Below are 13,533 nucleotides of genomic sequence, written 5' to 3' on the forward strand. Positions count from 1 at the left end.
CCTACCTTCACTGCAGCCTAGACTGATCACAGCATTTTGCTAAGACATCTCATCAGCCTCCTTAGCTGAGCAGAAACATTGTATTGCTACCTGGAGAGATTTGAGGCCAGCACACCATCTTCTTCCACGTCTTTGCTTTTTCTGACACTGGAACTACACTCCTGCTGTTCTTGTAGCGCTGCTCCTCTGAGGTTTTTGATTTATTTCTCCAGCCTTTCCCTGATATATTATGGTGAATTCTTTCTGTCCTTCCACTCTCCACAGAACTTAAAGCACTGTGCAAGGCTCCCCTCCTCCTCTTAAAGAGAAACTCCCTCTCTTTTTACTCCAGGTCAATTTCTTGATAAGTGATACCAAGCATATGCAGGGTGAAACAACTTGTCTCCTAAAAATGGATGCAATGTGGTTAGTTAATTTCCTTACCTTCTCTTTTGTTTTTAACACAAGACAACTGATTCTGGGTTTTTCCCCCAGAAGTGATAGTCTTCTTTCCCCACTTCTAACATGGCCTCTGTAGGTTTACATCAATGTCACTCTACCACCAAACTCCCTAAGAGTAAGTTAAGAACAGTGTGAGACAGAACTGGGTATTGAAATATTAGGGTAATGTAACCTCTTTTTCCCCTACACAGCAAATGAATTCACAACAACAGCTGTTTATAATACCCTTTTTATTTTTCAGCCAGAAATACAAATTAATTTCATATTTCAATAAACAGTAGTGTTTATTCCTTAAATAAACCCACCAGCTCTTTGGCATTTGACCATATTCTGTTTTTCAAACTAAAGACTAATAGGAAGACTTTACTTTCAAGATCAATCTTAAATGCATTAAATTTACACCAGTGCAGTTAACTTTGAAAAATACACATTGGTGTTTTTTTGTATTTTCTAATAAAACTATAAAAGATAACCAAACTACAAAATGCTCACTAGTGGGCTACCTTCACTTAAACTGTAGAGCAACGGCATAAGAACTCTTCATTTCCCAGAGCACATGCACTAACTAGTGCTTTCTAGTAATTCTGAGTGATAAACAAACAAGCAAAAAAAATCTTGACCCTATCAGAAAAAACTGATCAAATAATTTATACTTCAAAGCAATATGAAATTATTTTTAACTTCTGCAGAGGTCATCAGGAAAAAAATCAAGTTATGTACTGCTTCAGTACAAGACTGCATCTAAAAAAATACAGTATGAAAACTTCCATTTTTAAACTAAAGTAAAATAAAAACTAATTAAACAAAATGTTCCAAACACATCTAGAAATACAGCTGTCAAAACTGCATTTGATGTCATATTTGGATAAAAACTTATTAACAAAAGTAACCAGTGCATTATTCTGCTGTAAAATTCAAGATCATCTCTTCAACACTGACAAGAAATATTTCACTTTCACTCTTGTCAAGAAAAAAAATCTGCCCTTCAGAGCTTGTGTTCAGTGCTTCAAGTAAACAAAATTTCCAAAGCTATGCTGAAGTTGATACCTTCTGCTCCTACAGATGAAATGAAAATCACAAATTAAAATCAAAAACATTACCAACATACCAGTACAGACATTCCATTTTCTGTCTCTAAACAATGTAAAAACAAAATCTAACAAAAAAAAAAACCCAAAAAACAAACAAACAAAAAAATCACTTTATTTCTTGAAAGATTTGCTTTAAATAACTTAAAGATTTATTCTGAACATGTTCTATAGAATAAAAAGGACAAAGCAATTACTTCAATGCAGAAACTAAAAAATCAGTTTTGATAGGATTCAAGTAGCAAACATTTCTTTTACGAATAAATCTCACCCAGATCACTAGTACAAGCGCAGTCTCAAAATGTATGAATTGGATTGTTTAAATAGCAAGTGGTTCATCCAGTCAAGCTCACTTTCTTGTCCATGCTGCAAGAAAACCACATATATTTTACTACAGGAACAAAAAGTAAACAAAAAAACCCCTCCTTGGGTAATAATCCAAGAGCAGCTTCTAATATCAAGTCAAAATTAGAAACAACCAAGCAGACACCACAAATTTTTCAGTATTGAATTACTGAAAACACTAGATGTAGCAGTACAGAAAAAAAATCCCAAAAATCAAAAGCTTTTTTTTTTTGTTAAAATGCGTCCAAAGAAATATCCACTAGTTGCAGTCAAATCTGCATCAGAAGCTGCTGGATCAGGAAAGATTTCACTCTCCAAGTATTTGCAGAACACTTCATTGCCCAGACTGTATTCAAATAAATTACTTCCTGGTAACACTGAGCTGATAAAACCACCTACAATGTGGACAGTTATGTACTCACTTCAACAGTGTATTTCTGCAGCAAGAGACAAAAGATCAGAAATAATTTCTAAATTTGAGATGATAGCTCATGTGCTATTCCTTGAAAACATACGATCCCCTCTAAGAGTAAGGTGTTGGAGCTGGTATTGTAGCACTTCTGTGTCAGCAGGTTCCTTAATGCTCATTTTGTCTAAATTGAGGTAGTCTAGGGATTTTGAATGAGCCCTTTTACCTTTCAAAAGGCAGAGAGGCAGGGAACCATGAAGTGGTTTGTAAGGTTCATATGGTAAAGCTTTATTGTATTTATCCCCAGAGCTGGGCATCCGTCTCCTCCTTCTTCCATTTACTGCTGGGATCTCATAGGGCTGGAAGTACTTACTTCTAGTTTTGTACAAACGCGAGGAACGTGAAAGTCCTGAATCAAGATGTTTGGAGCCCAAGTTAGGACCAGATTCTCCTTTATTCTCTTCACTTCCAATATACTTATGGGCTAATTTTAGCAGTTCCTTTCCAGTTGTAAAGCCAACCAGGTAGTTAGAATCCATGTGAAGGATCTGATATCCTGCAACTGTCCGCCTCAATGGTGAGCAGGGGGTGCTGGAACAGCGTGGCTTTTCTGCTTCCATCCTGGCTGCAGAACTCACGTCTGCAAGAGGCACAGAGAGGGTGGAGAGGGTAGTTCTGGACTCTCCAGTCACATCAACTTCCATTTTAAACACAAAGCTTTGCTCCTAAAAATAAAACAGAGCTTGGTCAGAAAATGCAATACAAGGGGCTGAGAGAAGACCACAGGAAAGGAATTTTTTATCACCCAGAAGTCATAACCAGTTCATAACCCTATTCAGCCTGGTCTTAGCTCTGCACGGTGTCACATAACACACCTATCACTGACATCTGTCTTTCAAAATTATCTTGGGTGGGTTTTTTAATAAAAGATCCCATAAAGATACTGATAATTCTAAATAGCTAAAAACATATTATACTATCATACACAAAAATGGAGCATCTTTCTGGATCATTTCTTCAGCCTTTTAGTGCATTTGATTCTTTGTAGTCCCTCACCTCTTGGAGCATCTACATCCATTAGCAGATCCACAGCACCTTCCCCAATCTTTACTTTGTAATTTGTCTACTGTCAATATTATCAAACAAAGCTTTCAAAAAACACGCCTAAAAAGTATGAGCTCATTCAGATATGACCATGAATCACACCTGATCTGAGTGTACCTGATCTGATGCTTTCATCTTCCACATGTGCAGACAGCTTGCTTTAAATTCACAGTGGCATCCCAGCCATTCCACACCTGTCTGATTACGTCATCAGCAGTCTTCACATACTCCCCAAGAAAACTGACCTATCATCTTACTCACAATTAATCAAACACACACTCTTTTATTCTAATAGGATTCTAATGTATTTCTAACAAAGTATACTGTGTTTAATGAATATAGCATTAGATTCTTATAAGCATCTTAAGAATAAACAATATTTATTTGTTTTTTTTCCTATTTCTCTTAGAAACATTCTACCCTTCCCTCACTACTGTTCCAAACACATTATTTGCTGCCTTTACAAACAAAAGCACTCACTGCAAGTTATTATCACCTCTAACATGAAGAGATATATAGTATACAGAAAGTATACACCAGCAGATGCTGGAACACCAGAAAGCCTCCCTTTTATTTCTATTGTCAGCATCATCTGAACCATTTCACTCACACAGCTACTTCACAAAAGAGGTCACATTGGTGACCTGCTTTCTTCATTTCCTGCAAATCCATGCTTTCTTCATTGTCAGATGCATCTTTGCTCTAAAGATCAGCTATTGTAGTCAATATACTTCACCAAAAAAAATCAGCATAACTATGTCACATTTAAAGGCAACAAAGGAAGGAAAGTTAGCATTCAAGTGTTAAGCTGAACAAATACTAAAATTCATTACTTGTGATCATACACTACATCCAAAAGCTCAATCATATTTCACAAATAAGGCTGACTTAAAACACACTTCCAGGAGTTTGCAAACTTTTGAAGCTACTACTTGATGCCACTTTCAGGCTTGGAACGTGACAGGCCAAGCAGCAACGACGCAACAAACAAGGAAATACTTTATTCCATCTTCTGTAATTAAGACACCCGCCAAAATCCCATTAAGACCGATCTCCATTAATTTGTTTTAAATTAGAGAGGGAGCTGTGTGCAATTATCACTTGGCAAAAGAGAATACTAGCCTTATGCATAAAAATATAAGATTACCTTGTATCTGTGACGGGACTGGGAAGGAGTAGTTCAATAATGTTCTGTCAGAGTGGAAATCTGTTTCAAGACCTCTTGGGGGCTTGGAATATGTGGTGGGGGGTGGGTGAACCCTTGCTCTGGTGAGGTGGTGCCCTGGCCCAGCCCCACAGTGTCTGTAACTAATGGCACAATAGAGGCAGCCTCCCTGTGTTGCCTAACCCAGCCCCCTAAATGGCTGAGCAACTGAAAGACCCACCTGGTAGGAAGGGTTTTTAAGAAGACTAACCATGACGCAAGCATGTTGCTCTCTAACTCTACCTCCATCTTGGGGCTTTACACCACTGGAACCCTGAAGGCAGTGGTTATGTCTCTTTTTCTACATCTTTCCCCCTTTTGCCTTCTAACTTTCTTTTCACAGAAGACAATGCCAAATGGGTTTAAACATTTTCTGTGTTCAGTGGGCTATGTCTGTGCTGTGGTGTTTCATGTTGAACTAAATTCTCTGACAAAGTTCCTCATCTTCTATAATTCACTAGTAAACTTTGTGATTTTTTAGCTCTTGAAGACATCTGGTTGGCATTTTTCCTACCCAGACCAAAAGAATCTTGGTTTAACCCTGAATTTAAGTGACTAGGGTCTGATGTTCCTATCTCTCCTTCCCTGCTTAGTCCCCAATTAACCTGCTGCTCCCTATGCTAATAAATTAGGAGTAAACAAAATGCCCACAGTTCTGATAAAGAGGATTTTATTTGCCATTAACAGACTTATATTATGGAGAGACTATTTTAATGCTCCTTTAGTCTTAAATGGTCTCTTTTCATTCTCAGTTGTGGTATACAGAGGATTCTTCATTACCAGTTTTGTGTACTGTAACTTTTGCAGATATACTTCATCCAATGACCTGTTAAGCATTCTGGGGTTGGACTAGATGGTCAGGGATTGGACTAAATGGTCTCCAGAAATCCCTTCCACCCCTAACAATTCTGTGAATCAATCAAAACAAGTAAAACAGTCAAATAAAGAATTAAAATACTGAAGTAAACCAGACACCCAAATTTTTCACTGCAGAAAGTCCACACAACTGAATAATGCTTCCCATGACATTTAATTGAATATAGATTTATGCAGTCAATTATCAGTTTTAGAATAGCAGAAGCAGCTGTTTCCTACTTTAACACCATATCAAGCAGTGAAACAGTAAATCTGATGAGGCTTCAGCTGCTGAGACAAAGATATTAATGACAATTTCTGAAGTTGAAATTATGTACCACCAGGAACCACAATTACTGGAGGCACAGCACACAGAAATTCTGCATTACAGTTTTCAGCTACTCTGTGATTTTAGGCTAGAAATCCAAGTATCTGTTCTTGCTGTTAATTCTCAAGTTTTACCCTGCAGTTTGGAAATCTCTCCCGGAACCTTTCAGAAAGACTCAATCTGTTCTGTTAAAAGAAACTGAAATTATGCTAGAAAATGTATAAATAAAATGGACATACTGCAAGGTTGAAAATGAATCATATTACCTAGTCACATATAAACAGCAAAACCAACAAAACAAACAAATAAACAAACAAGCCCAGAACAAACAAATCACTTGTCACAGCAGTATGTGCCCTAAAGAGGAGGAAGGAGGAAGATTATCTTCATGCGCTTTTAGTGTTCAAAATCTGAAAGTAACAGAAAGGCTGCTCTTCTCAGAACACAGCTTTTAAAGTTAATTTATTATGTTTGAAACATGGGCATGTGCTCTGGTAACCAAGAGCAATCAACTTGGAAAAGTAACCACGCAGAAGGGAAGGAGTCAGCAGTTCACTGCACAGTAACTACCCTCACTGTAAACCAGTACAAAGGAAAATCAGAGCAGAAAGTCCTCAAGACAGCAAGGTACAGCCTAAGTACTTAAGGTTCTGAAACTGCAGAACTCCCATTCTGAGCTGCAGTGTGAAGAACAGTATCAAAACCAATACATCTGTCAAACATTTGAAAGCAACAGCAGCATCAGAAACTGGTGCCACATGCATCAAAAACTAAAGGGACTGAGCCAGAGACTGCTAGCCAGTGACACGAATGACTGGTGCGCTCCATAAGCAAAGGACCAAAACTCAGCATGTAGGTGTTCAGCTCTTCCTTCCCAAGACTTTTAAGCCAGTTATTCAAGCTGCCATATGGCTTCAAAGTGATTTGTATCCTTATCTGGGAAAAAAAGCCAAAAAAAAAATTTAAAGACATTATTTAGAAAACTCCTATTAAAAAAATAGAAAATAATATGAGCTTCACAGTGAGTGTCTGTACCATCACCTATAAACAGATAGTTAAAACTTTTTGACAGTATTTTTAGGACATTTCTATTGTTATAAAGCATTTGATAACTTCTGTTATGTTCACTGCTGTTTTCAAGTACAAGCTCATCAGTAATAACACTGGAAAAGACAGTACTTCAGTTTAAAAAGATTACTTCTTCAGATCACTGATGGACTGTCTTCTTGCCTCTCAAACAGAACAATGACAGAGTGATGCCAATTAAAGACAATTTATAATTGAAGATTATTATTTAGTCTAACCAAGGAGACTAAGAACAAGATGGCATATACTTTGCTGCTGGTCCACATATTAAAAACATATGCAAAGTAAGTGAAAGTAGGAAAGCATTAATTCTTACCAACAGAATTAATTTGACGAATACCTACTAGAATGGCCTTCAGAATAAAATTCAATGAGATTTTACAAGATTTTATCAATTCTCTGTATATTTAAAGCAAGCTCTGTATTTGAAGTAACCTGACCCAATCTATATAAACACTAAAAAAATTGTCTAAAACACAGAGCAGAGAAATAATGAAGATAAATATTAGATGAACTATTAAATCACTGTATGAACTCAAAGAATACATTAATATTCTTGAGATAATTCTTTCTGTGTAAAACCATCAAAATTCCCACATTTTGCAAATATATGTATTTTCTGGTTATTAAATCTTCCACAAAATTGTCAGATATTATTCATATCCTTTTCACAACATGGGACAAATGAAAAACGCATATGCATGACACACTAGGGCCTGATATCACAATATATGCACTGTAAATAATTTATTGTTGAAATGACTTCTTGCAATGTGCTCCATTGCACTCAAAATCTCGTGTTAGTTTTTTTTTTCTCTGATAAAGTGTTATTTCTCCTGTTACATACATTATTTACTGTCTTTCTGAGGAAAGAAATGTGACTTATACAAAACAAATTTTAATTACTCAGTATTTGAAAAAAAAAGAAAGATGAAGAGCGTTTTCCCTTGATAACACTTATGCTTTGTAGAAAGTCCACATTATTTTAGAACTGCTGTAAGTTACTCCTAACAAAGTATCTGGTTCTCTGTAATTTTGCATTTCTGTTGTTTCTTATCTCCTCAGCTAGAATCAGAAGTGGTTTTACAACATGCCTATTTTTTTTCCATTTAGATAAGCATTAAATTTCTGTCCATTCAGTAAATGTTTTCTTCTTCAGAACTGATTCTTCTTCCTAGATGCCAAGCCTGTAGGCAATACTTTTGGTTAAGAATCACTGAGATACGTCACATTGATAAAATGATAGTAATTGTAACAAGAAAAAGCAGAATGGAGATGGCAGTGGTGATATCTGTAGAAGAGTCAAACATACTGAACAGAGATATCAAGCCAGTTTTGACATTTTCCCTTCTCTGTGCTGCCATTACTTGACATAAAAAATGCACTTAAAAGACAAAATGTTTATCTGTTAGACATCAGGAGTAAGTGAAATAGCCCAGCATGTGTGAAGCCAGGACACCTTTAATTATTTCAACTGTCTCTTTGTGAAGAATGAAAGATAAGGTCTACATCATTATTCCCTTTGCAGTCTGAAGGGGAAAAAAACGTTTGCTGTTCCTTACAAGAAATTCCATACGCCTCTAAGCAAAAGAGAATGGGGGCAACATGAAATTGTTGCACCACATAAGACAACATTCAGATGGAGTAACAACTAAGTGTAGCACAGATTTACTTCCTCAAAATTACATGCAAGAAAACAAAATTATGCATAAAACATACACTATAATCCTACAGACCTTAAGAAAACATGAATTGATATTACTGAATTAATAAAGCCAGTGCAGTAACTTCAGAATGTAATGTAAAACAACAGCCTATGAAACAACTATTAAAGTGTGTGTGTATTGGGGGGAGGGGGTTTGTTCTTGTCAACAGGTAAAAAATTAAGCCATTCAGCTACCCAGTATACCAGGCAATAATTTACAAAGTGTTCTTTCTGAAAAGATGATTACATCAATTTCTACTAATATCCCCCTACTCCAAGTAGCAGGAACCAGTTTTTTAAATTCTTGTTACTAAAAGTTTTAATAAGAAAACTATTATGATCCAGAAAACTACCTTTTAAAATTGAAGACTGAAGACACAAGTGCACTACTGAGAAACTACAGCTAGCAACACAACTGACTACCTCAGACCAGATCAGTATGACAGAGCATAGGATTTACAAAGAAAAGAGACACATGGAATGTAAAGTCTGACCAGACTAATGAATTTTGTATGAGCAGACTTAGCAGGCAGGGAAGTGAAATAAAATGGTGGGAAAGAAGGCCATTTAACATCTCTCTGCCACGCAACACTGGACAGAAGTGTTTAACAGACCATAAGTTCTCTAAAATATTTAGAGCCTTCCACATGGACAATGAGACTCCCTTGTTGGATTGAATCACAGACAAACACTTCCCCTTCACTTGGTCAGTAAAATGATGCTCCTGGCCAGCATAAATGTGGTTGTTTACTATGCTGACTCATCAAAAAATGAAACTGTGAGATACATGCAAAGTAGCTGATGCATATTGTAACACATATAATTTTTATTCTTTATTGGATTAGAATGTAAAATAATGTTTCCCTTATAATTTCATTTTTACTTCACTGTATTTTTGATCTTCCATCTTTTCATCTACTAAAATCTAAGTTTAATTTTCATAGTTATTACTTTCAGGTTAGCCCACTTGGGAAGACACCAAACAACCTGAGCTGTCAAAAAAAACTAAATCACCTTTTAAAAATAAGAGACAGAAACAAACAAACAAAAGGAGAGTGCTTGAAGTATCCCAGTTTTCACTAAATAAATACTGATTTCTTTTCTTTAAGAACCAAAGAGACTATGGGTCTCCAATGTTTCTGTGTTAGAAAAGAAATTTAGGCTGGGTGGTATTCTATACTTACAAGTTAGTGCAGCTCTGGTGACATTATTTTGAAATGATCAGCCTACACCATACCATATTCAGCTTTTGACTAGGAACAGCTATTCAAGTAAGGAAACTTTAAAAATAGACCTACTCATAAATATTATGAAAAATATATTCAACCAATGCAATTTAGTTTTTTCAGTTTTTTTAATGGAAGCACTTTAAGTCACTTGTTCTCTGTCTTACCTTGCTACCACCTGCAGCAGATATTTACATATTTGGTGGAAAAGTTTTGATGCCTTGAGAGGCTACCTAGAAAGAGAGGCTAGACAGTGTTAAAGGAATAAAGAAGGTATTTAATAAAAAGGCCTTCAAAGGATATACCTTGGGCAGTACAAGGGCCCGGCTCTGGCTACACCCAAAATGAGTAACTGGTCACGACGTTTCACATTTTTATGTTTCGTTCAATTTACATATTGGGGTTAATTGTCCTATTACAGCTTCAGGTAATAAAGTACCATCCTCCCAGTTTGCTCTCCTCAATTTGCTATTGTTAATACTTTTTGGGCCTGAAGCTGCAATGGTGTCTTTGGTTCTCAGGTTGGAAAAGGATTATTTTGTCTAACTAAACTGTGAAGAGAATTTGCTAACACTTTATATGAAGGTCAGAGTTATATACTAATGCAGTACAGAATCTGGAAAATACAAAACTCAAAACTTAAAGCATCCGTTTCACGTTCACCTACACAATCCCCATTGATAAAGGTCACTTTCTCAAGGTCACTAAAGTAATGTACATAAAGGCTTTAAAGTTCTGGTTTTTGTCTGCTTCTCAAATGCTCCTTCCCTTATTTAAAGGCTGCTTTAAAACAAGAGTAATGCAAGCAGAGAGTAACAATTAATGAAAGCCCAACAGTACATGCAGTCACAGTGAATTTCTATTAAACTTACAACTAGTGTGAACAGAAATCTGCCTCCTGGAACACTCAGTTCTGACTCATCTGACTTTGCAATACCATACCTTATTTGCATATTGCTGGTGGCCAAGCCAGCAGCATAAGGCTGATCAAAAACACGAATGTACAGAAAGCTACACTATAATGTCAGTACTCTTACACAAGAGCTTAATTTCAGTGATTGCACTGCCACTCCCTCATTTCCCTCTGCTTCAAAGCCCCTGTGAGAACCACGCTCCTCTATCTTCATTATCAACAAATGCCCTTCCTCAAGGGAGAAAAGAGTCAACTGAAACAAGCACACCCCATTAGCTGGAATATGGTTCAAAACATACCAACAGCAGGAGGGTGGTGGGAGAAGCAGCTTTCTGCATGCAGCTATACAAGCAAACATGTATGACATCCTGGCCCACTTTAGAAAATACAGTAACAAAGACATGTTTATTAGAAGCATTTGTTAGTGTTCATAATTTCTCTTTTTCTTTGTAATAAAGAATACATTTATGCTAGGCAAAATACATATAAACTAGCATATAAGTAATATATACAGAGACTTAAGATCTGAGATTGTTTTCCTACATTCTGCATACCACTCAAAACAGCACTGCAGCTGTTCGAAGACACTTTTCCAGGAAATATACAGAGACAGAACTGGAAAAACATGCCTGCTAATGAACCAAAGCAGCTTATCAAGTTTAATGCTCTGAAGTAACACTTTAATACACCTTCGAGTGCACAAGCACAGTCTGTGAGCTTCACAGGCCATACAGTAAATATTAAGACAAAACTCTTGTCTACTCTTCACTAAACAAAATTTATTACAAACTAATACAACAGTTACCCACAGAAAGCTGTGCCCTGGTGCACATTGTCATTGTCAGATTCAATAGTAAGATCATATTCACGTTTATCGCGTGTCTGAGTATGGGGCTGCCAGTGTGCTTTAAACTGCAACTGAGGAGACGGTTATGCGCACTAAATGCATACTTACACTAATACTAGATATAACTGCAAAAGAGTAAGTTCTGGGCTTTTCCACCACTTAGACTGTCACCCATCGGGTGGCACGGAGAGCGCTCAGGAGCAGCCTCAGCGCAGCCCGCAGGCCCCGCATGGCAACTCCCCGGGTTCCATATAGACATGGGAATCACCACCAAGCATCCGGCTCTCCTAGGGCGGCCGGGCCGCCTTGCTCCCCGCTACTGGCTCAGCCCCGCCGCAGTCGGGGCCGCAGGACGGGCTCCGGGGCCCGCAAGAGCGCAGGGCCGCTGCCCGCACCATGCGCCCTGGCGCTGCCCGGGCACGGCTCACCCGGACCCCAACCCGCGCGCCATACGGCCGCCGGGAGCGGGCAGAGAAGCCGGCGCCCTCGGGTGGGGCGATCCGCACGGCACCCTAGGCCTCCCCGCTGGCGGCACTACCGCCCACCCAAGAAGACTCCCGCCTACGGCCCCTCCCTGGGCCCACCCAGCTCCGGGAACCGAGGGCAGGGCCGGAGGCCGCGGAGCCGGGCCTCAGTTCCCGTCGCTCGTACCTGCGGCCCAGCGCGGCGGGGTCCGCGCGGCAGCAGCTGCCGGGGGCGGCGCGCGGGGCGCTCCAGTTCCCCGGGCCCGCCCGGCGCCGGGCTGAGGGCGGAGCGTGGCTGCTGCTCCGTGCAGTACATCCAGGCCATTCCGAGCGCCGCCTCCCTTCTCGGCGTGAGCCTCGGTGTTTTTCAGCTGTCCTCAGGGTGGTTTAATAAGCATTAGTCCCCTATACCATTCTTGCGTCGTATATACCTGTAAGAATGGATCTAGCAACCATCTCTTGGTGACTGTCTCATCACGAGCATACCGCCCACTTCTGTAGTATTTCCAAACAGCCTACAAAGTTTGAACGCCAACTAGATAACAAACCTTTAGTAATGGGTTTTGCCAACAACCAATTTGATAATTTCCCGATTGCATTTTGCTGCACAGACAAAGCTGCTATTACTGCAGCAAACCTTGCAAACAATTGCTTAACTTGGCTTTTGCAAGTGAAATGAAAGGGGAAGAAAAAGCTTGATGTCATAGTTCTGGTTTTCCCCTTTAATAATAGTTATGAGCTCTACCACACAGCTCTTAAACCCCTAGCGGTGGAGTTAAGCTAGATTTTGTTTCTAAAAATGAGTCTTTAAAGACTCATTCTTAAACACACAGCTGAAGTTTATTAGTCTGATCGAAAAGGCATCGATGACCCCCATACCAAGGCCACATTTTGTTCTCCCTCTAGTCCCAATAATCCTGCCAAGAAAGTTGCAGGTGCTCTGGTCTTGAATTGCTGGTCTGAAGGGTGTTGGCATTCCATATGCACCCAGACTAACCACTATGCACCCAAATGCTCCTGGAATTTGTGTTCCTTGGAATTTTCAGCTAGAATAAACAACAGAGAAATAAATCCCAATGTTTTTATAAGGAATTTTAATTAAGGCTCTGCAAGCCATTAAGAGTCATAGTGTTTGCAACATCACAAAAGCACTCTAAAACTAAATTTGTAAGTTTAGTACACAACATGGGGAGTGTATCTGGTCAATCAGCAGTCCAAGAAAAGAAACCTGGAGTGTAGTTTGGGGTGTTATGATGCTCCATGTTGCTCACAGTACACAAACTCCTTTGGTTCATGTTGATGCCTGCAATACTGGCCTGAGCGAGAAATCCCATCTTCCTATATTGTCCCAAGGCATAAATGCGGTGGTAAGATCTTGTGAGTTAGTATATCACAATTTTCTTCCAACAAACTTCCTCCCAACAACTTCCTGCTCTCACTGTCAACTGAGTTTTCAGTCAGACTCTGAAATGGAGTTCCAAGGAGAAGAGGGCAGGCATCAGTAGGATATTTTAGTAT

General features: G+C 38.8%; 1 protein-coding gene across 3 annotated transcripts; it reads right to left on the minus strand.

The window, feature by feature from the left end:
• Positions 1-675: 675 nt before the first annotated feature.
• MACIR (macrophage immunometabolism regulator) lies at positions 676-12,399 on the minus strand. Of its 3 annotated transcripts, none has more exons than XM_064735942.1 (2): positions 12,203-12,399; positions 676-3,008 (listed from the first exon to the last, which is right to left on the minus strand). In XM_064735942.1, exons 1-2 carry the CDS (start codon positions 12,338-12,340, stop codon positions 2,364-2,366), a joined length of 783 nt encoding a protein of 260 aa, XP_064592012.1. In that variant the 5' UTR covers positions 12,341-12,399; the 3' UTR covers positions 676-2,363. The 3 variants fall into 3 exon arrangements, with proteins under 3 accessions (XP_064592012.1, XP_064592015.1, XP_064592014.1); XM_064735945.1 differs by lacking the exon at positions 12,203-12,399 and adding an exon at positions 9,959-10,004; XM_064735944.1 differs by lacking the exon at positions 12,203-12,399 and adding an exon at positions 4,535-4,818.
• Positions 12,400-13,533: the final 1,134 nt, after the last annotated feature.

The sequence above is a fragment of the Zonotrichia leucophrys genome, chromosome Z, assembly GCF_028769735.1.
Source record: "Zonotrichia leucophrys gambelii isolate GWCS_2022_RI chromosome Z, RI_Zleu_2.0, whole genome shotgun sequence".
In the NCBI taxonomy this organism is placed as follows: domain Eukaryota; kingdom Metazoa; phylum Chordata; class Aves; order Passeriformes; family Passerellidae; genus Zonotrichia; species Zonotrichia leucophrys.